The sequence below is a fragment of the Sycon ciliatum genome, chromosome 2, assembly GCF_964019385.1.
Source record: "Sycon ciliatum chromosome 2, ocSycCili1.1, whole genome shotgun sequence".
NCBI classification, from domain to species: domain Eukaryota; kingdom Metazoa; phylum Porifera; class Calcarea; order Leucosolenida; family Sycettidae; genus Sycon; species Sycon ciliatum.
The window spans coordinates 27,360,969-27,387,046 of NC_088644.1; the positions used below are offsets into that span (position 1 = coordinate 27,360,969).

Sequence of the window (26,078 nt, forward strand, 5' to 3'; positions counted from 1 at the left end):
AGAGTAGGGTTTTCAATTTTTCGCTCCGGGTTTAGAAAATACACCCCAGGTTGCAAAACTTGGGATGTAAGAATGTAGCATTTCAAAGTCCTGAGCCCCACCACTCCTGTACGTAAAAGTAATTCGTTGATCTCCCGAAATGCTGACATCAGGGAAAAATGTTGCCTTGTATCCAGGGAGTAGTACAATACTTGTATTGTACTACTCCCTGCTTGTATCCATCCTTGTATCTCAGTATCATTGTATCAAGAGTACTTGTAGTGTTATGCACTCTTGGGTAATTGTCTCCATAGGGGTTTCAGTCTTTCGCTCTTTACTACAGCCTGTATTGGCTGCAGTGATAGGTTATTAAAATTAATAGCAAGAGTGCATAAACTCTTCTGGCCTTGGACATTTATTTTCTTTGCTATCAGGTTCGGCCCTATTTTCTCGGTGCTGCGCTGATGAGTCCACAAAGGACGAAACAGTTCTGTCCGCAGTAAACTGGTAAACCCTTGGTAATAGATATTTGGCTAGTTTTCAGCAGGGAGTACACATATTGTGTTGTACTACTCCCCTGGTTTTCAGCAGCCGTTCTATTTTTAAAGAGTCCCGTATGATCTTCAGTGACCCTACCAAGCTGGACTTTGCACTTTGTGGGATTCTGGGGTGGATCCAGTCACTCTAGCCAGAACTGAATACTGTAATTAAAGAAATTTCGGTGTACTTCTTTATTTTCGGTGCATCTGTTTCATACCTATTTATTAAAAAATTTCAATACACTGAACAAACACTACCGCACGTAAACCATTAGGGAGCTGCTTCTCTGTATCTAAAATTTCTGTTCGCCTAACCTGGCCTTTTGCCCTCATCCCGAAAATTTCTGAAATTAGAGTGCTACAGTACATTTGTAGCTCGTACATGTACTGTACATGATTTCCAGGTACAGCAGTACATTTTCAAACTATTTTAAAGGTTGGTTCTGTGAACTCTCGTACCAATCCACCGGTTTTGCTTGTCTTGGCTCCATGCGTTGCCCTTCTTGTGCATGTGCACTCCGGGCCCGGGGTTGTGACAAGTTGTTTCCGCCTGGCTAGTGCACATCTAGACGGATTCACTTGGGTTCCACTCTTCAATTTGCATTGATCCATTGCAGCCACCTTCAAACTCCACGGCAAAATTCCATCACACGTGTTGAGTAAAATAAAAGTTTCAAAATAACAGATTAAATTTGTGGCGACCAAGAAGTAAGTTGCTTGATATTAACGTACGGTCATTTGTCTCAACGGACGAAACTGCAGATGATACGATACAGAAATGGCTAAAAATATTATAGAGTCAACCAGATACGCACGCATGAACACGAAAAAATTGAATGGTAATATAGGTCGATGTCAACTGAGATAGCAAATTTAAAAAAAAGAAATGAAGAACTGTTGTTAACATGAGATAGTTGACAGTTTTGTTTCGGTACGGCAGAGATTCAATCAACAAGGAGAATGCTACCGAGCAACATGGCACACTGAGAGGTCGAGATTGTGTATGTGCACCGAGCAACGTGCCACACTGAGAGGTCGAGATTGTGTATGTGCATGCATGAGCGAGCACTGTAATGGGTGGACACAAAACACGCGCGGGGGGAAAAAAGCTGTTGAGAAATGTATGACCGAGCGGGATCACTGTCCGGTGCAGTAGCTCGTGACGTCACAGACGGGGAGAGACACTGTCAGCTTGGGGTCAAAACGGCCTGGTATGTTCGTGCACACACAACACTTAGCATTGGCTGAACGTAATGGACGTGTGGTGTGTGTATGTGCGTGTGTATGTGTGGTGTATGTGTGTGTGTGCGTGTGTGGTGTATGTAAGGGGATGAGAAGGTGAAGAGATAACTTAGGAGTCATGCATGGACACGATCACGCTAGAAGTAGAAGAGTTCCGGAGGTAACTTGACGTTGGCAAGATCAGCGTAGCAGCACAGAAGACAACACATTGCAACGAGGGGACCGAGACAAGCAGTGTGGCGACTGCTGTGTGCAGGAAGCAACACTACCTACACACACGCATGCGCACTGGCCATTAGGAGTCTCCAGTGGGCTCCTCGTCCTCAAGCTGCGTCGAGGATCGCTCAGAATTCTCCTGAAACAAGGAGAAAGAGCAAAAATGGGCGATCAATTGTTAGATGCCAGGAAGCAAGACAGGGTTACTGTAAGTCTACAGTACGCCAACTGTATGAGCCAGGCCAGGCACATGTATAGCACAACTGTATGAACCAGGCCAGGCACATGTATAGCACAACTGTATGAACCAGGCCAGGCACATGTATAGCACAACTGTATGAACCAGGCCAGGTACATGTATAGCACAACTGTATGAACCAGGCCAGGCACATGTATAGCACAACTGTATGAGCCAGGCCAGGCACATGTATAGCACAACTGTATGAACCAGGCCAGGCACATGTATAGCACAACTGTATGAACCAGGCCAGGCACATGTATAGCACAACTGTATGAACCAGGCCAGGCACATGTATAGCACAACTGTATGAACCAGGCCAGGCACATGTATAGCACAACTGTATGAGCCAGGCCAGGCACATGTATAGCACAACTGTATGAACCAGGCCAGGCACATGTATAGCACAACTGTATGAACCAGGCCAGGCACATGTATAGCACAACTGTATGAACCAGGCCAGGCACATGTATAGCACAACTGTATGAACCAGGCCAGGCACATGTATAGCACAACTGTATGAACCAGGCCAGGCACATGTATAGCACAACTGTATGAACCAGGCCAGGCACATGTATAGCACAACTGTATGAACCAGGCCAGGCACATGTATAGCACAACTGTATGAACCAGGCCAGGCACATGTATAGCACAACTGTATGAACCAGGCCAGGCACATGTATAGCACAACTGTATGAACCAGGCCAGGCACATGTATAGCACAACTGTATGAACCAGGCCAGGCACATGTATAGCACAACTGTATGAACCAGGCCAGGCACATGCATAGCACTGTACTACAGGTGAAATCCTGATAATTCGAACCTCAAAATGCCAGGAAAAAACTTCTAATTATCCGGACATTCTAATTATCCAAACATGAACCCACAACTCAATTTGTACGCGGTCCTGGAAAAACTTCTAATTAAGCGGTATGTTCAAATAAAGCCATATTCGAATTATCAGGATTCCACCTGTATTCCCTACTATCAACTCTACAGTGCATTTCAAAACTATAGACGCGTAGGGTTTTTGAAATATTTCAAATTTGGCTGGAACTTTTTGAGAATAGTTTTCGGAATATTGCTCAGGATCGCTCCACAATTACTCTCATATAGTTTCTAAAGGATTGGATAACAGACGCCCAATTTGGAAAAATTTATGCACAAAGTGATCACAGATTTTATGTGGTATAGATGCTGGCATAACGGTTTTTGCCTAGGTACGCGTCTATAGTTTTGAAATGGACTGTAGGCAGGTACATAAAGGTAAAGGGAGCCCATAGTCAATCCCCACCATAAGAACAAGAGGCAACAATGATACATGTAGTGCTACTGCTGTTGCTGCTGTGGTGAGGGGAATAATCACCTGAGTGAGCGGTATCTGGTTAATGTGGTAGAGGAGAGCTATGGCACCGTGGAGAACTAGGACGGCTTTGCAAAGCAGTTAAGCTTCCAAAAGGATGGCATACAGAGAACAGCATGATTATTCATTTGTTTACTAAAGTGGGTATTATGACGAATAATCGTTTATGGAAATCGCAATCTGGTACACCACTAGTTCCAACCGCACATATTTCACTTACCAGCTCGGTTACCAGCTGAGCTGGAGCTTCAATTTGATCGGTGAGTTTCGTGGCAGTTTCACTATTCTTGCCAAGATACTCTCGCAGGGCAGCGCTGGGTAGCTGCAGCACTTCACACGCTGTTGTTGCTGTGTGCAAGCAAGTACAAGAGAGAACACGTGGACATATTTCAGTGCTGCTTCGAGTACACTCAGACCTCACTTATCCGCTTTCCTTGCAAAGCACTGGAAAGTGGGTCAGAGCATAATAATAAAAATGATTCGAGTGCACATATTACCGGTATATAATTTTGGTTATTCGTTCCCCTCGTCTATCTGGATATTGTCATAGAAATAGACAGCATGATGCTGTGAGCGAGGTCGGGCTGCCCTATGCTGCCAGAGTGCATAGATTAGATTCTTGCACACACGTGCACGCATGTGTGTGCTATGCATGCACCTGGCCATATGCACACACATGCATGAAAATAGGAATAAATAACCCCGACAACTGAATACACTATCTGCATCCAGTGCTGCGACAGCAGAGTTTCACATCACATGACATGGTTCAATGGGTTACGCTCGCTAACAGTGCAATGTGACCAGCAGAGAATCGTAGCCAAGACAGGGTTGCGTAAAACCCTGTAGCTATCATAAAGAGTACATCATTGCCCCCAATAGTGTGCCACTAATTACTTCAGCTAAGGGGTCTGGGACGGCAGAACTTCACATCATGTGATGAACCCGTACACATTATTCACATCCCGTGCATGATAGATACATGGTTGTACGCAACCCTGCTTTAGGGCCTGGTTAGACTGCGGCAAATTTTCGGCGCCTGACGAAAAAAGAAAATAGTTCAGGATTAGAATCGCGATCACACTACACATATGGAGAGAATGAAAATTCAAATTCATTTCGAGCGTCAAGTGGTAATAGGGAGGTTTAGTCCCAAGTAATCCGTGGGTACTTTACGTGTGTGTGTGCCACGTGATACTCAGTGACCCACGTACAGACGTTTTCTGATTCATGACATACCGTGTATGGAGGCTCACAAATCAGAATGGAGTGCATTGTGCAAGCTGTGAGGGTGCTCAGCTGGAGAAGTTTCCGAAGCACGAAATCAAAATATTGGATGCGCTTCTTAGGCCCGGGTAGCTTCGTCTTTGACCAGGTTTGGGCCTTTCGCTTCATGCTTTTGTTTGTTCTGTGTGACTAAACACAACATTGCAACGTGGGTGCCCTTCATCCACGTTACGTGGATCACCCACATACGCGTTTCTGTTACGTGGGAACTAATTTCTACTACTAACTAAACCTCCCTAATCTCCACGAACAACGTCAAATTCCTTCGCCTCGGTAATCGCCAACGCCTTCAGTGCAATCCTTGCAACCATCCTTATGAGTTTTGTTGTTGTCCGTGGCCACTTAGCTCTTCGATATCGAGATGAAAAAATCAGTGAATATCAGCGTCAATGGCGTATCAGCGTCAGTGGCCCGTTCTTGTTTTTTTGGAGCGTCAACCCTCGGTTTCACTGCCCTGGCGTCAAGTTTCTATTGAGATTCGGATTATAATCACAGGATTATTTCGTTTTTGCCGCAGTCTGACCAGGCCCTTAGGTACAACTCTCTTGTTAACACTTTGCACTGTTTGCCAGCGTAACCTTTTGAACCGTGTTACGTGACATGAAATTCTGCCATGGCAGCACTGTATAGAGGTTGTGCAGGCAGTTGCACACTCTTGGGTGTTATAACTTATGTACCCTTGCTATCATCAAGAGTATTATAAGCTCCCATACTTTTACTATCATGCATAGGCTGCAGTGTATGGATTCGTTATACAATATGAAGTTCTGCCGTCGCAGACCCATAGATTGGAGTTGCACACTCTCGGGGTATACTAGTATGTACTCGTGATGAAAGCAACCAGTGGAAATTATGTGATAGAAGTGCAACATACGAGGCACAGGAACCCGGGAGGGGAGTACTTGTAACTAGTTGTAAGCCTCAAGTGCTCACACGAAGAAGGAACCATTTGAAAGTGTGAGAAATCACTCCGGGACACATGTCGTCGTATCCAGCATAGCCTGCTCTAGAAGGTCCTGCCGTCTCAGAACGTGTTCAGGTGTATGGGAAGTGGCTGATAAAGGGAGGAGAGGGATTGGATTGAAACGGGTTCACAGCAAAAACTTATACTGAGCCATGTAGCATAGCTTGGACTTACCTCGAACAACACGTGTGAACAGCTCATTCTCAGGCATGGGCTCATCAGGATAGAAAGTTACCAGATCACCGAACAGGCAACCGGCCTGTGTTGGACAGCAGCAGAGGAGAGGACAAGACAAGACGGAACAATCCTTGCTCAATACAATATCTGTGTTCCACCGGAATAGCACAGAGAATCATGTGGCCAGTGCCCAGGACCGCAGTCTGCCAGGTACCAATCGGCGATACGTGTACCCGCATGTGGAGCGTGATGGGAGAGACAGTAGGCAAGCCTTTCCAGTGGTGTATTGCAAGAGTGTTGCCAGCACGCAAGGACAGCAAGCTCTCTCAGAACCCGATCCACAAGGATCCTGCTTGGCGCTACATGTGAAAGTGAGCATTCCAGTTACACTTACATCTCTCTTATCCGGGGAGGGGGTCCGGGACCGGCCACTGCCCATAACTTGGAAATGCCCGTATGTTTTGATGGGGAGAGGCCAGAGATCTGGCACAGGGCGTCACTATTTCCACAAAAATTGGCAAAAGAGTAGTGATATTTCCACTAAAGCTCACCCACAAGGTGCCCGGTAGACCGAGGTGCCTGTAACTTGGAGGTCAGGAGAAGAGAGCTGTGAGTGTACATGTACTGCACTGCTTACATGTACATGCATGTGTTCCGCCGGTAATTCGTGTTTGTGCATAGCAACAGTTGAACTGACACGAAAGATCAAGACCTAGGTTTAAGCCAGGGAGACCAGTGGGAGGACATTTACTTACGGTCACTGCCTCCATGCCAATGGCCATTTCGCACTCCTCCGTCGGATAAGTCATTATCTACACATAGGACACACATGCAAGCGAGCGCGCGCATGCACACACACAAATGTTGTGTGCATGGCAGAGGCCTTGCAACATTGCATCACAAAAGTAAGGAGCAAGCGGCAACAATATGCCTAAATGAGTTTGCCACCACAGGCATAGTACTGTACCAATGCAGCCAGCACACGATAACATGTACATCGTTCGGCCTCAGCTGCAGGGTTTGACAAAAAATGAGGATTGCAGCCAGGGGGATGAATCCTACATGTCCAAAATCAGCCTCTGTGACTTGCCGAGGATTGGCGTTGGGAACTCAATACTACGATTACATACCCTACAGTGCAGTCAGTTGAGAGACTACCGAGTCAGACACTACAGGATCTTGGAATGAAGCACAGTCATGTACAAAGAACCTCTCTTATCTGGGCGCCTATCAATCGAAGTATATCGTTACGTATTCTGGCAATGCACTGAAAGTTGAAACCATAACGTATGTATGATACCATTCTCTTGAATAGAGTTCACTAAAGCGGGATTCACAGAAGCTTTTTTGCGATGCGACACGCGATGCGACAGGCGCGAAACCGGGAAAACCCCAAATCGCAGCCTTGTCGCACCCCACGCAACTGCCGCAACTGGGCCATCGCAGAAGTTGAGCTTGGCTCAACTTTTGCGATGCGATGCGACAAGCGATTTGGCGTACGATTTTGACCTTTTCTACAGCAAAGTTGTACAAAGGTTCAAGAGTTGCCTTTAAATTTGTACAAGTTGTATCAAACCGCGCGAATATCATGGCGACGTAGCCAAATCAGCAAGATGTTGTCGCATCACTGACTTCTTCTGTGAATGGTATTTCGCGAGTTCGCATCGCACGCATCCATCGCAGATCGCGTCGCATCGCGTGTCGCATCGCAAAAAAGCTTCTGTGAATCCCGCTTAAGCCAGAATCGATACCATACACAAGCATACACACAATGAGCTGAGGATTATGACCGCCATCACAGAGTGATATAGCTCAGATGACTGGCACGAGAAGGAAGACGTTGTTTCAAAGATTTGACTGCAAGTACCTGCCTGCAAGGTGCCTGGATAAGAAAGTTTCTACTGCTGTTATGGTGCTGCTGCCAACAGGGACTGGCACAACAACAAGCCTGGCAGCGCACTCACCTCAACATCGCCCTGAAGAACAAAGTACACCATGTCGTACGTGGCGCATGTCGTCGACTTCAGGATCTCCTCGGATTGCTGCGCAAGCACGGCACAAAGTACAAGAAGTTGATCAGAGAAGTAAGAAATGAGCACTCCTTAAATTGTATACCTATCAATATCATATGATTGCCTTTACAATTGGGCACGGGATAACGCATCAGAATACTAGCAAAACATGCACCATAGCACAAGCAAACTCAAGCGTTCTCCTTTTTCCCCCAAGCATAGCTGGTTTATAGGCAAATTCAAAAAAGTGTGTAGTCAAACTCGTTAATACTGACCTCGGGCATACCAACCAGTCGCGAATATCGACACATGTTTCAGACCAAGCCATCGCTTGACTGCATACTTTCAAGTTTCAACCTTACGGATAACGACACTCTTCTTACCCTCAACAGGGGGGGGGGGTCATTATTCGGTTGACTGGGAAATGGTGAAGGGCATGTCAACTTGGTAAGCGATGAGTCATTCGACATACCTTGTACGACGCCGATTCCGTCAACAGTGCTATCTGGCTAATCGACTGCCGATCAAGCATACTGAATAGTGGAAACTGTACAAACAAGATCACAGCGACAATTCAGAAGATTGCAAAGCAACACGTGACATACTGCCTGGTGTGCGTCATATAGTTATTTCCAAACACAACAGCTGGATAGCCAAGAAAGACTCTGTCCGGCAATAACATAAATGCATTGTATTTGAGGTGCCACAAAACAAAACCCGCCTGCGCCCTTGGCACGATTTAGTGCTGTAGGTCAGTGTATTGCATGACTCCTGCCCCCCCCCCCCCCCCACACACAGTGAAGGGACATGCAATGACACTGGCCAGGTCTGCAACAGCAGCCTTATCAATTCATCATCAACAGCAACAGTAGTATGACCGGTAGAGAACATATCAACTTACAGAGAGCAAATATTCAGCCATGCTGGACAGTGCAAAGTCCTTGCCCATAGCATTCGTTGTGTTTAGTGCCTTTGTCTTTGCACTGAGGATCTTCAACCGTTCGTTAGCTTCCTTCATTATTCTAGGAAAGGAAGAGCGAGAGAGAGAGAGAGAGAGAGAGAGAGAGCGAGAGAAGGAGTGAGAGAGAGAGAGAGAGAGAGAGAGAGAGAGAGAGAGATCACTACAATGGCAACAGTGACAGCAGCAGCTTGTATACGTACTATGTAGATGTGCATGGTAGAGCAGAGTTTTGTATTTGTGGTACACAGGAATACTCTTGGTTATCACGCGATATACTCTAATTTCAGATATTCTCGGTGCTCAATATCTTCGGTATGAGAGCAAAAGGCTAGGTTAGGTCAACAGAAATCTTAGGTACAAAGAAGCAGTTCCCTATCGGATTATGTGCGTTGGTGTTTGTTCGGTGTATTGAAATTTTAGGCATGAAACAGATGCACCGAAAGTACCGAAAATAAAAGTACACAGAAATCTTGTGAAATTACAGTACGCGGCCCCGTAAGCTAGTCTATCCATGCGATGAAGCACTTCCAGACACACAGAGTGATGCCCACCCCCCCCCCCCCCCCCCCACTCCCCCAACCAACACCTTCCTTCCTTTTCCCACTGCTACAACTGACTACTAGTATGTGTCTCCATATTAGAGAGGTGACTTGCATACCAACACAAAAGAGGTGCACACAAATTAGTAGTCTCGTGATCAGCACAGAGGCAAGACGAAAAGCATGGAAAACATGGAATACCGTCGGAGCCTTACTTTTCCTTCATCTCCGGCATCTCACTAAGAATAGGAAGAAAGGAGTCCTTCTTGACAGACAGCAGTAGCGAACTAGCGAACAGAACACGGCCAGACATCATCAAAACAAGCGCAGGGCACAACATTAGTAGGGTGAACAAGCGACTGAATGACTGCAGTAGAGCACACCTGACAACTATGTGTGAAGATGTGCAGACACTGATTAGGATTGGTGATCTTACTTTGTGGCTGCTCTGCAGCTGCATGTTCTCGGCCTGTCAAAGAGAATTCCTGTACGCAGCAATAAGAAATAAAAACATGGAACTAGTGTAAAGAAGCAAGCTGTACGAAGCCCATGGCTTCACTATCACAAGAGAGAGAGAGAGAGAGAGGGGGGGGGGGAGAGAGAGAGAGAGAGAGAGAGAGGGGGAGAGAGAGAGAGAGAGGGGGAGAGAGAGAGAGAGGGGGAGAGAGAGAGAGAGAGGGAGAGAGAGAGAGAGGATGCACTGAGATATGAGTCCAATATCCATAGCAGCTGGGGAAAGTAGACGACACCAGGAAAGGCTTATGATACAATGTACAGATATTCACTGCCAACCTACCAATTTCACCGAAAATAGAACCTTCCGCGAGCTCAGCATATACAACTTCACTATCCTCTGAGATGACTGTGGGTAAAATATAAACACGCAAGAAAAAGCACAGACACGCAGATAGAGAGTTGATTAGTATCCCTCCACTTTTTAGAGTCTGCTACTCCTGACACCATATCTACGGGGCCCGCCGCCGATGGCGAAAACTCACATCACGTGGTGTAGCGTTCCCGTTGTAACTGTTGTGTTCCCAGCTCATTTTTAGTGACCAGGGAGTAGTAAAAATAGCACTCCCTGACAGAAACCCACTCTGATATGCAAGTCATCGGCATGATCATGGCAGATATTCGGATTGCATGCACGCTGACCTTCACAGTACGTAGCACAAGTCATACTTGGAATACATGATGTGAGTTTTCGCCGACGGAGACTCCACATTTAGAGTTGCACACCCTTGGGAACTTAGATAATCTGGGTATTTCGAAGTACTAGAAGCAAACCTTCATGAGAACACATCTGCATGGTTGCAAGGTGGAGGCAAGCTAGACTTTTCCCAAATGATTGTCTGGAGAAGTCTAGCCCCGCATGCTACAGTAATAGTTTTCAAGACAGTGAGTATGTTCATAGTATGTTCGTAGTATGTTCGTAGTATGCACGTAGTATGTTCATAGTATGTTCGTAGTATGTTCGTAGTATGTTCGGTGTTTCCTCATTCTTCGCAACCACCTTCACTTGGCAGTCTGCCTCAGAATAGTCTTGTTCGTAACTCGGACTAGCGAGCAAAAGCAAGCAGTATCGTATCGTGCATTGAAAACACATTGGAGATCTGATGCGGTAGCGCACGCAACAAAATAAATAATGACAGTCCTGCAAGTTATGAACGTCAGCTGGGTACTAGTAGATATCTATTCGGTGTGCGTGTGTGCATGTGTGTGTGTGTGCATGTGTATGTGTGCACGTGGCCGCGCCCGTCATCGCTGCTCACGGACTTGTAGTCGTCCGACCGTTCAGGACCGTCAGGGTTTCACATGTGTTTGCGCCTGCTCCCGCCGATTTCGCCTACCGCATCACCTGGATCGTCACAGGGCTGTGTGCTCCTCCTCTCTCTCAGCTGCCCCTCCGGGGCCCACGTAACCTTCATGGCAGTGGCTCAACAGGACAGGACAGGTGTGTATGTGTGTGTGCATGTGTGTGTGTGTGCATATGCGTCTGTGCTGGGAGGCACATATGGTCTCAGTACAAGCAGCACCCACCTTCTACGGTACCTCTAGCGACGAAGAAAATCGCTTTTGCAGTCTCTCCCTTCCTGCACGAGAAACAACCGGGCAAGAAAAAAACACCTTTCAGGACAAAGGTATCCTGTTCACTCCAGTGGTGATTGAAGCAGCAAAGAGTTCCCTGAGATATCATAGGTCTGTTGTGCATGCACATGGTGCGTACAGGACAGCGATGGGTATACATGCTTACATAAACTGATCAGGGTACGGTATATGTGAACACTGTACAGGCAAATAATGTTCTGGACATTTACCTTATAATAACCTCTCCCTGATGCACTGGTCGCACTTGAGCAGCCTGCGCCACCTTCGTTTTGATCTCAAGCTGGGCACAGAGCACCGGTACAGGCAGTGACAAACGTTTAAAACTGGTTGAACAACACCCGTGCTACATAATAAGTAGACTATAAGATTCTTCTGCACTGAATGCAACGCAGCGCAACAGCTCTGGTACGGTCAGAAGTGTGCACAACTCCCGGTGGATGATCTGACATGGTCCAGATATGTTACTGTGATGTATGACGCAGTGTTTGAAAAGAGAGAGAAAAAGCCGCATAATCCACTGCCCAGCGGCACATCGTTTAGATGGAATAGAGCGAGGTCATGGGTTATGCATGCCACTTACCGGTGCACCTTCCAGCCATGGCATGCCATCAAGAAACTCGACAAGATTGTTGGGAACGTTGGGCAGGCTGGAAGTCAAGAAAGGCCAAAGAGAAGAGAGAACGAGACGGCATTAGATAAGCCAGAATAGACATACTGGTCGCATACTACATGATGGTTCTAGCTTCAAAGGCAGCTTGTCCAGGTTGACCCACACAGGAGTTCCACAGCCACGTATGCGTGGGCGTGTGTGTGTGTGTGTGTGTGCGTGTGCGTGTGTGTGCGCGTGTGTGTGCGTGTGTATGCGTGTGTGTGATGAGAGTGAGTGAGTGAGTGTGTGTGTGAGAGAGAGAGAGAGAGAGAAAGCAGGCCCCATTTCAAAACAAGCCCAGAGGCAACCAGGCGGTAAACTCACGCTGAGGAAAGAGGCGAGCGTGCCGGTGAAGAGAGCGGACTACCGCTAGTGCCACCAATGCTGATGCGCCGGAACTTGGGTGTGACATGCTCGATGGGAACAGAGGCGGCACCTGATGGCGGCGAATTGGAGGTGGACGGTGAGCTGAAAGAGCCAGTACTGGCTGGTGCACCGAGCTTCAATGGTGTAAGATTGACACTGCGTCGACGGGAAGGGCCGTTCATGGAGGACAGTGATCTAGACACAGACAGCACATAGCCTGCTGCTCAGTAAACCTAAGCCCCTTCAGCAGCTTGCAGGTTGTCATATTTCCAGCAGGTAGAGCAAGTCACCCATAGTACAGTGCTAAAGTGAAATGCTGTTACAGCATTGCCTAGCAAGTCACAGTGCTGTCTCAAATTCCTGCTCAACCCTCCACTGAGAACACCCCCAGTCTGGATGATAACGTGAGTATTATGTTAGCGCGGCGAGTGCATTGGTAGCTGGATAGCAACAACGCATGTTGTCCACGCTAGAAGTGTTAGACTTTTAACATAGCAGAAAACTACGCGCATCACCTACGTCAAGCACTACAGTCTGAATTTCAGATCAAACAGTCCAGCAGACTTTCAAAGTTGGTTTTCGCTGATTTTAGGCTCAAATGTTGCACGCACATGGCAATACGATGCGGGGGTGAGGGTACAATTGTTCTGGCTGTATCTAATACTATCTGCTCAATGCAGCAGCAGGTTACCGATAGGACGCTAGTTCTGGATAAATGCACTGCAGTATAGTGTATAAATGTGGCTGGCCCACTCAACATTGCTCATAGCATGGCGACAGATACTGCAAGATTGCAGTGTGGTCAACGCAGCATCTAGTAGCCATTAGTGGTTGTAAGCAGCAAGCACAGCATACCGAGAACTCCACACTGCTATTCATGTGAACCTGGTCTTCCTTAGGGGCCATCCGGCATTATCGATAATTTTCATGGAACGAAAAAGTTTAGTTACAACCCTCCCCCCCCCCCCCCCCGAACGAAAAATATATTGACATCGCGAATGGATGGCTAGAATGGATCGATGTTTCAGCTATCAATATTTTTCAAAACGAAACTTTCCTCGGCCCACCCACCCATAAACGAAACTTTTTCGTTTCGTGTAAAAGATTGACAATTATGGAGGTTTCTCTCTGCACTATTCCTGCACTGTCCACATCACACTAGCCAGCACAGCACCCATCACAGCCAGGACTGATAGTCATAGATCGCAAACGTGTGACTTACCGGCGCTGGTTGCGGTTGCTCGGCGACACGGCATTGAAGAAGCAACTTGGCGAAGTGGCGCTGGTGCACGGCGACTTGGAGCCAGTGCTGAGCGGACTGCAGGGCAGGCGAGAGTTGCTTGCATCGTCGTGTTCGGCCAGTAACGCCGACGCGGACGCCGGGTTGAATGGCGACTGTAGCTGTGATGCAAGCGGCTGTGCAGCGTAGACACTGTCACGCCGGGGTGGTGCCACTCCCGCCACCGGCCGAAATACACGGAAACCAGTCCTCTGCTTGGTGAGGTCGGCCAAGCTGGTGGACGAGATCAGGTCGCTGTTCACAGACATGTTGAACCTACAGCGGTTTCGGTTTGATAGTGGGGGTAGTAGTGGCAGATGTGCGGGTGAGGGGTGCTGTTCAGGCTAGCGACCTTCAAATTCTCTACACATTGGTAGCTTCTTGCAGCAATGGAGACGCACATCATGGGCGCAAGCACGGAGATATCCGCATACAAGCAGACACAACACACATACACACACACAGACACACACAGCACAGCACACAAACACATAGCAGCCATGGAAAGCAAGATCACGGTAGACTTACAAAACCACACTGGGCCAGGGTACAGGACATAACGGAGCATTGCAATAGATCAGAGTAACCGGCAATAGCACAATCCCTGACCCAAGAAGGCATCGGGTGATGTGAGATGATTGCAGATACATTCATACATTGTGCATGCAGCTGGTGGACTTGATAACAACATTCTGAACAATAAGTGGCATCGGATATGGAACGGAGGCTTTGTCACAAACTGTGGGCGGGGAGGTTGTGAATGACACGGGTAGGACTGCCTAAGCAGGATTCATAGGATTTTCACAATGCAAATTCATGAATACGATTCACACAAAAGCGAGCGGGAAAATACGGTTTCTCTTAGTCCACACACTCACAACCGCACAAACATACGACTTGCGCCACAGGTACATACATGTAACTCCCTGGAGTGTCCAACTGCTGATGGGTGGCCGCCACGACTCGTTTCCTGACACCACCTCATCTTTCACTATGCAACCCGCTCTATGCATGCATTTGCAATTTGCAATTTGACGTTGACACATGCAATGTGCTTCCGTGTACAGGCAAGTTGCATTACATCACGAAAGATGACATAATCTGAAAACGGGGGGGGGGGGGGGGGGGGGGGGCCGGGGGGTTGTGTAGAATTGCACTTCTGGTTGTACAACCATTCGCAGATTTTCAGTTTTCACCCGAGCTTCAAATTTGAGTGCAAACAAATCTCCGGCACGTGTGTTGCTGATAGAATGCCTAACGTGAGCTCAGAGCAAGCCCAGTGATCAGCTACATTGTAGTTGTTAGTTGTGAAGGTGGTGACTCGCAAGTCTACTGGTAGAAGCTGCCCCAGGCCTGCAAACACTGGTGTTGCAGGGCAGCACAGACAGTAACCTACTCATGAAACTTGATCTCAATCAGTGGCAACGTAGCATGCACTCCTGACGAGCCAGACAGGGGCAGGACCAACTTTACCCTCCCTCCACGCCTCTACAGCAGAAACGGCAAAGGCTCAAATTGGCCCTGGCCCTCTCCTTCAGTTTAGAGATTAGCCAAGGCCCGTACATTGGGCTTCGAAATTATGTGCACATGATATGTAGAGTGTGCCTTATTTGGTCAAATCATGGCGTATTCAATCCTGAGCAGTTGCATTTTGTTCTATTTCCGTGAGCGAGGGGAGACAATTACTGCCACGTACATGATTGTAAAAGTACTTGTTCTACTGCCACACTCCTGAGTGAACATACAATTACAATTCGCATACAAGTAAATGTATGTTACATGATGTACTTGCGCTGTCTATATCGTAAACAAACTTTGCGAAGATACTCCTCGAAGTAAACGACAGCAACAAAAAAAACATTGCGACTCATAGTTTACGGATTGACGGAGCATTGCGAACAGCACAAAACTCAACAGAGACACAATTCAACACAAACAATGATGTACATGTACATGTATGTCGAATGTCCCAATACATGATTTCCCGCAAATGACCTTGCGACCTTGGCCTGGGACGAACTCTGTCCGATAATACACAATGGCGATCACAGTTACTTCTCCTCACCTGCAAAGGAAGTCAAGTCCTGGAGTCCTCGCGGTGCCAAGGCGTTGGTCACCGCCTGGCAGAGAGAAATGCTGATGAGGTCTTGCTAATCAAGGCTAACGTTCACAAGCATCCAACAAAAAGTAGAAGTCGTCGAAGGACAACTCAACAAATACGTCCTGAAAAAATTCTTCGCACTTGACCGAAAAGGGCGAGGCGACAACCGCAGATATTTTCAGTCAGAGTCACACTCCACACACACACGTAGATCTACACACAGACAGATCGAGAGTTGATCTCAGTGACTTTCACCAGCCAGGCTAGGCCCAGTCAATAGTAAAGGGTTATAATATTATGACCCGAGGCTGTGAGTCATGTGACTTCACTTCAAAAGAAAAGCGCTTCCAGTTCCATCGCGCCCTGCTGATACTCGCCACTCAGACTGATTTTGAGCTTGGCAGTGAACAAGTCGATTTGCCATTGATGTGTTTTGTTTCTATCGTCACCTGAACTGGCTGAAGTGACTGAATCAGAAACAGAAATATCCCAAATTAACACGTCGTTTAGTAGCATTCTTACTTTCGCGAACAAGATGGAGACATCACCCAAAGGATCCGAGGAAATTTTTCACGCATTGCAAGGTAAGAAATTTCACCTATCCACTCAAGTACCCAACCAATTATTTCAATTTCTTTGTTCAAACCTTAAATTCGAAATGTTCTCTTGCTCGTGTCTTTTGCAGAGTTTTCTGAAACTCCCCAGAGTCTACGTCAGCTGTCACAGCCTATCGAGGACCTGCTAGAGAGTGTAGCGAAGACAGGAGAACTGGAGTGAGTGGTTTGTTAGCCTAATTTTCGAAGCACCATGCCAATGCACGCCTGTTGTGTACATGTTTAGGCTAGTGGTGTGTGAGTATCTTGTGTAGTATCTTGGAGATATACATAGATTCATGGCGATTGTTTTTCTGTCACCATTTCAAAATTAAATCAGGCCCTATTCATACTCAACAGAGCTTTTTGCCCATGCCCCTCCCCCCAGTGAACACCTCTACGAAACGTGCACGATGGCATACAGGTATAAGGGATACCGAAGCCAGATTTGCCAAGTGGTGTAGCTATTCGTCCGTCATCTGTTATATGCGAACAATGCCTGCCCGCCCACTCACACACGCATGCATAAACACACGCACCCACCCACACAAACACACACGCACCCACCCACACAAACACACACACACACACACCATTTGACGCCCATCGCCGGAGGCGATGATAGCGCTGCTACAGCAGAAGCCATAGCAACTTGTGCTGGGATTGCACCATTCAACAGCTTGCAAGGCTGAAGAATTGGCCGCCACTATTCAGCCTGGTCTACACCGCGCAGCTATGAAGTGGCTTTTTCTGGCCACTGAATCACACACACCACACACACACACACACGCACAAACACACACACACACACTTGTACTGTACTTGCTCACTGCCAAAACTGGTCACGTGGGTCTCCCCGGGAGAGGGGAGAGGGACTCAAAAGGAATCTTGGAAAGATGACTTAGTTGGCTATTGAACCGCCCAACGGCCGACACCCCTTGAAATCCCCAAACTACACACGCGCGCACGCACACACACACACACACACACACACACACACATGTACACACATTAAAGTCCGCTGTACCCTGCTTTGCTCGCTGTACACCTCTAGCAAACCTTGGGAGTAACGTTAAAAGTTCATTTTTCATGTTCTCACTCAAGGAGGTCTCACTTCACGGGGATTTTCTCGTTGGAATTTGTGCTTCAGTGAAAGTCAAATCAGATTCAGCCGAATACGATGCTTTGAGAACATTTTGTGAACAGTATTCACCCACATCGTGACATCATCTACGTAATATGAGAGCTATCTCTGCTATTATCTGTGATAGCATTGAGATACCACTTGTCTGTGAAGCTGCACTTCATGTTTTATTGCTGCGTGGTTGTGGATGGGGTTACGACTTTCCGACGTGAATAACGTATCGGAAGATAGTTGTGCGCGGCAATAAACTAGCAAGGGAATATCTAATTTGCAACTGTAGCTAGCTGCTCGAGACTGTGTCTTGCAAAGAGCAAACGACCATGTGTGCATGAAGCAGTGAATAGCAACCTTTGTTGTTGCTGCATATTTATGGAAATTGCGTTGTTCTACACCTCTATAGAGTGGTTTCACATCTTTGTCATGTGACTAAATTTGTGTAGAAACTAGAACGTGATCATGGCATGTAGACAGTGTATTACTATTAGGCTGTGTTTACATGAGGCGTTTCAACCCGGGTTGAGTTCGACCCGGGTCAGATTTCAACCGGCCATGTACTTCGAAGTACACAAAATGAATGGCGCGTTTACATGACGCATTGCGCTTGACCCGGGTTGAAATTTTGCCCCGGGTTGATTTCAACCCTCCCCCCCCCCCCCCCCAAGGGGAGGGTTGAAATCAACCCGGGTCAAGAAAATCGTACAAACGTACTTCTGTGCGTATCTCGCGCCAGGTTTGAACAGCACTGCAGATGCAAATTTCGCTGGAACGGATTCACGTGACCATACAGGACTGTAGAAGTGGACTTTTGGCGGCATATCAGTATTTGACCCGGGTCAACTGTCTTCGTGTAAACGCTCACCTCTTTTGTCTATCGTACAGACTTTCAACCCGGGCTGAACTCGACCCGGGTTGAAATTTCTCATGTCAACACAGCCTTAGATCCGGTTGCACTGCAGCCGAACTGTTTGAAGCAGTACTTCCCGTTGCATGCGGCCTCTGTGCAATGATTGTGCACTGCCATTCATGCTTGCGCCTTGCATCTTCGTTGTATTCACACTGTACACACGGCGTGATATTTATCACGTGCTCTTGCTACCATAACTTCTAGGGTCTGGTGTTTTGGTAAAGTTAGCTAGAATCTGGACTGGTGCCGTGCTGAGTTTGTGTTTGAATGACTGCGGGAAGTCATTGACAGACAGTGGAGTCAACATGGCTGACATTGTGTGACCCATAGATCACCCAAGGGTGGACTGGACTAGGAACCAACATGGCCGTCCCGTATGGTCATGTGATAGATGTGAAACCTCTCCACTGGCTACTCTGTCTGTGCGTGATCTCGTTACTATCTACAGCCACCCGTGGAATCTGGTCCGTCCTGCTATTCACTTCAAGTTGCACAAGGTGAGCTATTCTTGTTGTAAAGAGCCGTTTCGGAGAAAGAAGTTTCAGCAAAGCAATGAATAAAACAATTGAAGCCGACGGAGACTCCCTCGATTTAGGCTAAGGCCTGTGGAGAATCCATAAATACAAATACAATACATAATACCATGATGGACTAATAAAGTAAAAAATAAAATATGTGAAGTCAATATATGAAGCACACATTCTTCTGAAGGTACAAATATTCCACTGCAGCTAATTCGTATCTGTAAAGCGGAATATTACCGCCGCCAATTTGTCCATGGTGGTGCAAGATATGTTCTCTCGCACACTGCTCCTTGCTACATATGTCAGGTCCTGTACCGCTGCTACTTTTTAAGAGTACATGTACTTGAAAGAGTGCCTGTGCTACTAATCGTGCTCTGCTTGATTGCCATTGTTTTACTGGGTGTTTTCGAGCAAAGGGAGCTGCTTGTCGAGTCCTCCCATCATATTTCCAATAGAGGATCAGAACACAACAATTTAATCAGTCAACTGCGGAGTAATTTCCAGGAGTTTTTCGGCCCATTATCATAGATACATGGGAAATACAGCTAAGAGGAAGAGAGAGAGAGAGAGAGAGTCAAAACAGCCCAATGTGTCGACTGTCTTGCCTTCATTCCCCACCGATGAGAACGGTGTGTATCGCGAGTACATGTTTTAACCAACATGGAATCCAACTTCGGCAGTAAGTGCATGTATGTGGCCACAGTGCTCTATAACATGTGTCCTCGCAAACTCACTAAAAAAGTCTAGACTCAAGATTTCATTTTGTAATGTGAATATGGGTCAGTGTACAGTGGTGTATTCAGACTGGCTACTTCAAGGTACATGCAGTTTAGTAGTGTTACTCCTTGGATGTGACTTTATGGTTCAGGTACTCGGAGACTTCTTCGAATCGACCAATTACCCCGACCGTACCGAGGCAGAACGGGAGCATGCTGAAATGAAAGCTACTATCTTTGACCGTTTACTTTCATTTGACCGGTAGGTACATTCAACTTGTAGCACCATGCTCTGGGCCTGGGTGTTGCATGCATGTTTTAAAGTGCACGATAAAATACTCTGTAGACATGTCTGCCATTATTTAGTTGCCGCTGCTTGTACAGTATACTTCTGAACATCATCATCGCCCTGTTCTTCTTTAGGGAGTCCAGTTTATGCATTTTAATTCTGTGTCACTTATACTTCTATTCAGCTGCGCAATTGATTTTCTGGCTTCGTAGGGTTTACTGTTTATTGTCCAGTAAGGAGCATGCTTTTTTCTAGGGTTTCAGTGCATGTGTGTACTGGTATGTGTACCTGCCCTTCGCTGCACAGAGCACCGTTCACTCTGCAGAGATTATGTGAGCTGGTAGTGTGGCCACAGAAGCACTACACTCGCTGCGATAAGTACATGCGTGGAGTCATAAAGGTACCAGTGGATTTGTCGGTTTCTCTCTTCTTCCTCTCTCTCTCTCTCTCTTTCTCTCTCTCTCTCTCTCTCTCTCTCTCTCTCTCTCTCTCCACAAATTCACTCCACTATGAGTTGGTGGTGTCATGCACAAATTCTCTGCACTAGGAGCCAGTCTCCCGCAACATTTGTGAACCTCTCTACTAGGAGTTGGTCTCCAACAAATCTTTCGCTCGAATCCAGGCACTGGCTTACATTTGCAGTTTCTTCTTTCTCTCTTTCTTCGTCACTGCCGAAATAACAGTCGAGACGGTTTTACCCACCGGTTTTTTAGGTGCGAAATATAATCTGAAAATGACTAGTAGTCTTTTGGTAAGTCGGCTTGTGCTGTGCAGTCCCAGTACCTGCAAACTTTGAACTCTTTACTGGGGCAGAGTGCAAACTTATTCATGAGCCCAGATTTCATTGAACAGCTCTGTTGATGACCCATTGTCTGGTTTGGAAAAAACCCGAACTTCTTTCACCAGCACTGCTGTTCAGACCGATTCGAATGCTTTCCATTTCTCTGATTGTCTTGTTATCCTTTTATTTTAGCCATTAACGAAAGCCTTGGATCTGGTTGCTAACAGCTCCCTGCATCTGCCATCATCGCACACTCAGTACATGGCTTAGTGGATTCAGGATACATGTACATGTACTGAAGTATGATGTGTTATCTGTTATGCGTGTGTTGTGCGTTCTGGTGTAGGTTGTGAAAGTTGTATCAACCATTGGCTCCCCAATCTGCAATGGATCTTCACAGTAAGATGTTATTTTTGCTAGGCAGGCCTAGGAGCACAAAACAAAGATTCTGCAGCTTTGCGACCCATTGGTCCATGGTGGAATATTTTTTACATCAGCCTTTTTCCCCTTTTTTCGTTAATTTTTCGTGGCTTTAGGTCACTGATGCCATGATGCGTAGCCAGAGATCCGAATTGCAAAGAACTTGTACATCTCGTCTGTGGTAGTCAAAGCAGAGTAACGGGCGGTAATCCATGTGTCCTGAGCTGATACTGTACTCAACCATACATGACAAGCGCAAAGCACCTGCTCACTTGATCGTACTTCTACCAAAAATGACAATGGTCGAGTCCATCGCAGCTCAGGATTGAAGGTGTATGCTCTTCGCTATCCATTGACATGCGGCGTCACTGGGCAACAGAGACAGAGAGACACGCGCAACACATGCCGCCCCACTGGGTCCAACAGTTATTCGAGGAGGATTGATAGTCACCGATCACTAACTTCTCTTCCGCACCACCACCACTGGTCCGTCATATGAAGCTGGAACTTTTGATTTTTAAATTATAAAATGTAACTACAGGTGGAATCCTGATAATTCGAATATGGCTTAATTCGAACATACCGCTTAATGGACCCATTGCGCAATGACGTAAAAACACCCTTCACAGCCAAATATGGAATGCATGAGTAATGCTTGTGAGTATGCTGGGATCAGGAGTGCACTGTTCAACACCCCAGACGACACCCCCCCCCCCCCCCCCCCCTCAGGTGGCTGTGAAGGGTGTTTATGGTACAAATTTCGTCATTGCGCAATGGGTCCATTAGAAGTTTTTCCAGGACCGATTTCTATCAATACGATTCCCACATAAACATTTCTGATAATTCAAACCTCGAACTGGATATGTCCTGTTAATTAGAAGTCCCACAGATTCCACTTAATACATAGAAAATGTGTGGGATTTGTGCTGATAATTCGAAGTTAGCAAAGTGTATTTCGAAGTTTACTGTACACTGTGCTGGTCAGTTCAGTTTGCATGAGCAGGCTGTGCCGGTCAGTTCAGTATCCGTGAAATCTGTGTCTAAGGTCCATAGCGCAACTCTGCGTGACCATGAGAGCATTTTGACATACATATTGTGTTGTGGGTTCATGTTTGGATAATTAGAATGTCCAGATAATTAGAAGTTTTTTCCTGGCATTTTGAGGTTCAAATTATCAGAATTCCACCTGTATTATAAATCTTCAAAAAAATTCAAAGAAATTCCATGTTGAAGTTTCGAAACCTAGACGTGGGGCATGAATGTGCTAAGCTGTACTCAGATGGTGAAAGTGAAGCATTTTAGGCAGAGAGTAGTAAAATATTTTACTACTCCCTAATTTTAGGCTGTTTTTAGCGCTGTTGTTGGGGTAATCCCACATGTGTCAGCAGTGTCTGAGGAGAGCTATGGCATCTTACAGAATGCGGTCGGCATTGCAAAGCAACAATTGATGTTTAGAAGGGTATTGCTGGTAGATGGAGAATAGTTGATTACTGGTTTGTTCATGAATCAGTTTTCACGCGAATATAATGGTCTGTGGAAATCGCGGTTCGTAATATCATCAAGTTTATTGTTGAGCATGATACTACTCCGAGCGTTTATGCAAAGTCGTAACCTAATTTGGTGATCTGCAATTTTGCCTTACTCTTTTGCTACAGCTCGCTAACTGCTGACAACTGCAATGGGAATTCCCCGATGATGTCGCGCCTGGAAACAAGCAGTACAGGTGAACCTTCAAACATGAACATGAGCAGTGGATCGTTGTCACTGGGCGAAGCCGATGACTCATTCTCCTCATTTAACCTGAGTCCGCGTCAGATGCCGTCACCCTACTCTCCGCCATTGTCGCCGGTTGCTGGTGTGGGTAGAGCACTGGATGATCGGCCTACATGGCGCTCGCCCACGAACGATACAGCGACTATGGACAATGACATGGCCAGCATTGGTACAGAGTCGAGTGATTCTGATGGCAGTCTGGACAATACCCAGTCAACCGTTGACCTTAGCGAAGGCGCCAGTGTGTCACCGAGTCCACCTGGCCACACGAACGGCGTTGAAACCAAGAATGAACCTGCTGATTCGAACAGTGGGGGCCCAGCGAATGTTGACGAGCAGCCCACTGTTGATTCTAGTACTAGTAACGAAACAGCGTCCACAGCTCCAATGGAACCTGCAGAAATCCTCAAGTCAGAACCTGTTGAAACGGCTTCAACGGAAAATGAATCATCGTCAACGGCTCAGGATGAGCAGCAAGAGGACACTAAAGAGCCTGTTCGGTGATGATCCAGTGTACCCTGTATTCCATGTTCCTGTGTACTGGGTATAGTATTCCAAATGTGCCAGTAGTGTCCTGTGTTTGTTCATGAAATCATCCATAAATTATGTCATACTGGTTCACCTCGGCGTGCCTCTCATCTCCATCCTAATCATTGCTATGACTTGACGAGATCAGTCCCACGCCATAGTTCAAGACATGCACTGAGAGCTTGTCGTCATTTTCTTTTTACCCTACCAGTACCGGTGCTGGTTTATACAATCTTGGAAGCCTAATAATATCCAGGATATCAGTTGCATGCACTACACTCTGTGCTTGCTATGCACTGTACATATCATGTCCAGACTTCCATTCCTGTTTACATGTACGGTACCGGTACTCGTTGCTGTTCCCGACGTGGTGTTGCTTGTAGAGGCGACTACAACGACAAGTGGCGCAACCGTGACCACAGCTCTCAATTATGACTTCCAGCATGCAGATCTGCATGCGCCATCTCTGTAATCAACATGAGACTGAAAGAACCGCCACGTTCTCGCAACCAATATTCTATTCTGTGTTCTCTGCTGTTTGAAGAACATTCTCGTCATCCTAGAACTAGGAACATAAAGCTTGATCTGCCTGAGAGATCTATCACAGGAACTGGTGCAGGAAAACATGAGGGCTCGAAAACAGAACATTTCGGCTACTTTACCATCTCCTTGTCTGTCCCTATTTAAAAATATGTAGGATTTCCTTCAATTCACTCACTGTTGTATGTTCGAATGTGTCTCAAGTGATTGGATGGTAATTTTCATCACAGATGTCTATGCGTTTGCACTTTTGTTCAGCTGATTCATTGTCCGTTGAAGCATGCACGTACAATGTAGGGAGAATTTCTTACTTCTAAAAAATACGAAGGGTGTACATGTAAAAAAAAAGAAAAAAAAGAAAATTATCGTATCCGTTCCCGAAGGGAACTCACGACGGCCGCTAACACCCGATAAACCCTAGCGGCAGATGCAGCGCCTAACGGTGGGGGTGAGTAGTACCAGTATTTTTTCACAATTATTATTTCAGAACCGCTCGCGTCATCACAGAACGGTTATGGTTATTATTCAGGGAGTCGTAAAATACCATTTTATATACGACTCCTTGTTATTATTATATTGCATATTGGAGGTTGGGACAATGCAGAATGGGAGGTGCCCCACAAAAATAATGATGTACGAGTACTTGACGAGTTCAAATCAGGGAGTCGTAAAATAGGTATTTTACGACTCCCTGGTTCAAATCAGAGTTGATGAGTCCAAATCAGAGAGCGTAGCCGTAGGCCTATCATAATTGAGCGGACAAGGTAGAAATGGAACGTTAACTGCAGTCTGGCAAAAACTGTTTTTTTGCATGAAGGTCACCTACAACTATCTGTTTTTCAGATCCCAAAATTTCAGGCTGATACTATGGTGGGAAGTGCCTTACATTCACCATTTTCTAGATGCCGGTCAGTATTTTAACGTCTATTTCGGGATGATTTAAACAGTCCACCCTGCAGTACAACCTAAACACTGAAAAAAAAAACCAATATCTTGGCCTGTATTTCTCCACAAGTGTATATCAGTGTGAAAGATGAGCTGATCACACACATGGACTCGTTTGAGGTGGAACCAAGCAACAAAACCACATAACTAGAAACAGCCGGAGCCGAAAAATCAGCTCCAGAGTAACTCGTGATGCAAGGCAAAATAATAGGATTGTTGAAGCTGGTACTCAATCCACACATCAAATACCACTACACACATGTCAAAAATAGAAGAATTTGGTGGACAAATGGTAATTCCAGTGCGTTCTTGCTTCAGCCATGTGTGCACGCTCTCATCGTATACTGTTGGCGACCTCGGAATCTGCTCTGATGCATTGAGGCTCCCGACGACTGAGCGGCGCACCTTGGTAATATAGTTAGTAACATTTTGGCAGGAGACAGACAGCTCTTGAACACACAGCATCGAAATAATATTCCGGAGAGGCACCACCAATACGGTGCCCATTGGCGAAGTCCACGAGTCCACAGACTTGAGAAACTGTACTTAACGTAACGTTACACATCAGTCCGCAATCCGAGGCCCGATTTGACTTCTTTCCACTCAGCTCATGTTCACCAGCCTTGACCATTCTGTGTATCTCAATTCTTAAAACACTGATTTCCAGACAGTGCACGTTGCAGGTCTGCCACTTGCATCCAATGTATTGGGCAACAGCTAGCTAGTTGTTCTGGGCTACCTGTATACCAGGTATACGTTCCCCTGGCTGTGGTGCACGACGCTATTGTTTCTTCAGCTCCTGCCATGTGTGCTTCAGAGCTCTGAAGTCGGTTCGGCGTATACATTCAGTACAACTCAGCATCCACAGGAACGTTCCTCTTCATTGGTGTTATCATCA

At 46.5% G+C, this 26,078-nt stretch overlaps 2 protein-coding genes across 2 annotated transcripts; one reads left to right on the plus strand and one right to left on the minus strand.

Annotated features, from left to right (window-relative positions):
• Nucleotides 1-1,146: 1,146 nt before the first annotated feature.
• On the minus strand, nt 1,147-16,168 carry LOC135809480 (uncharacterized). Its single transcript, XM_065322839.1, has 16 exons — nt 15,988-16,168; nt 13,866-14,299; nt 12,602-12,838; nt 12,209-12,275; nt 11,838-11,908; nt 11,560-11,612; nt 10,316-10,381; nt 9,956-10,004; nt 9,735-9,806; nt 8,921-9,041; nt 8,492-8,566; nt 7,972-8,049; nt 6,763-6,819; nt 6,005-6,089; nt 3,800-3,927; nt 1,147-2,115 (listed from the first exon to the last, which is right to left on the minus strand). The coding sequence occupies exons 2-16, from the start codon at nt 14,189-14,191 to the stop codon at nt 2,056-2,058; spliced, it is 1,545 nt and encodes a 514-aa protein (XP_065178911.1). The 5' UTR covers nt 14,192-14,299; nt 15,988-16,168; the 3' UTR covers nt 1,147-2,055.
• A 213-nt stretch (nt 16,169-16,381) lies between these two features.
• LOC135809481 (serine/threonine-protein phosphatase 4 regulatory subunit 2-like) lies at nt 16,382-24,408 on the plus strand. Its single transcript, XM_065322840.1, has 7 exons — nt 16,382-16,607; nt 16,709-16,796; nt 19,113-19,161; nt 20,057-20,166; nt 20,500-20,593; nt 21,321-21,373; nt 23,050-24,408. Exons 1-7 carry the CDS (start codon nt 16,559-16,561, stop codon nt 23,669-23,671), a joined length of 1,065 nt encoding a protein of 354 aa, XP_065178912.1. The 5' UTR covers nt 16,382-16,558; the 3' UTR covers nt 23,672-24,408.
• Nucleotides 24,409-26,078: the final 1,670 nt, after the last annotated feature.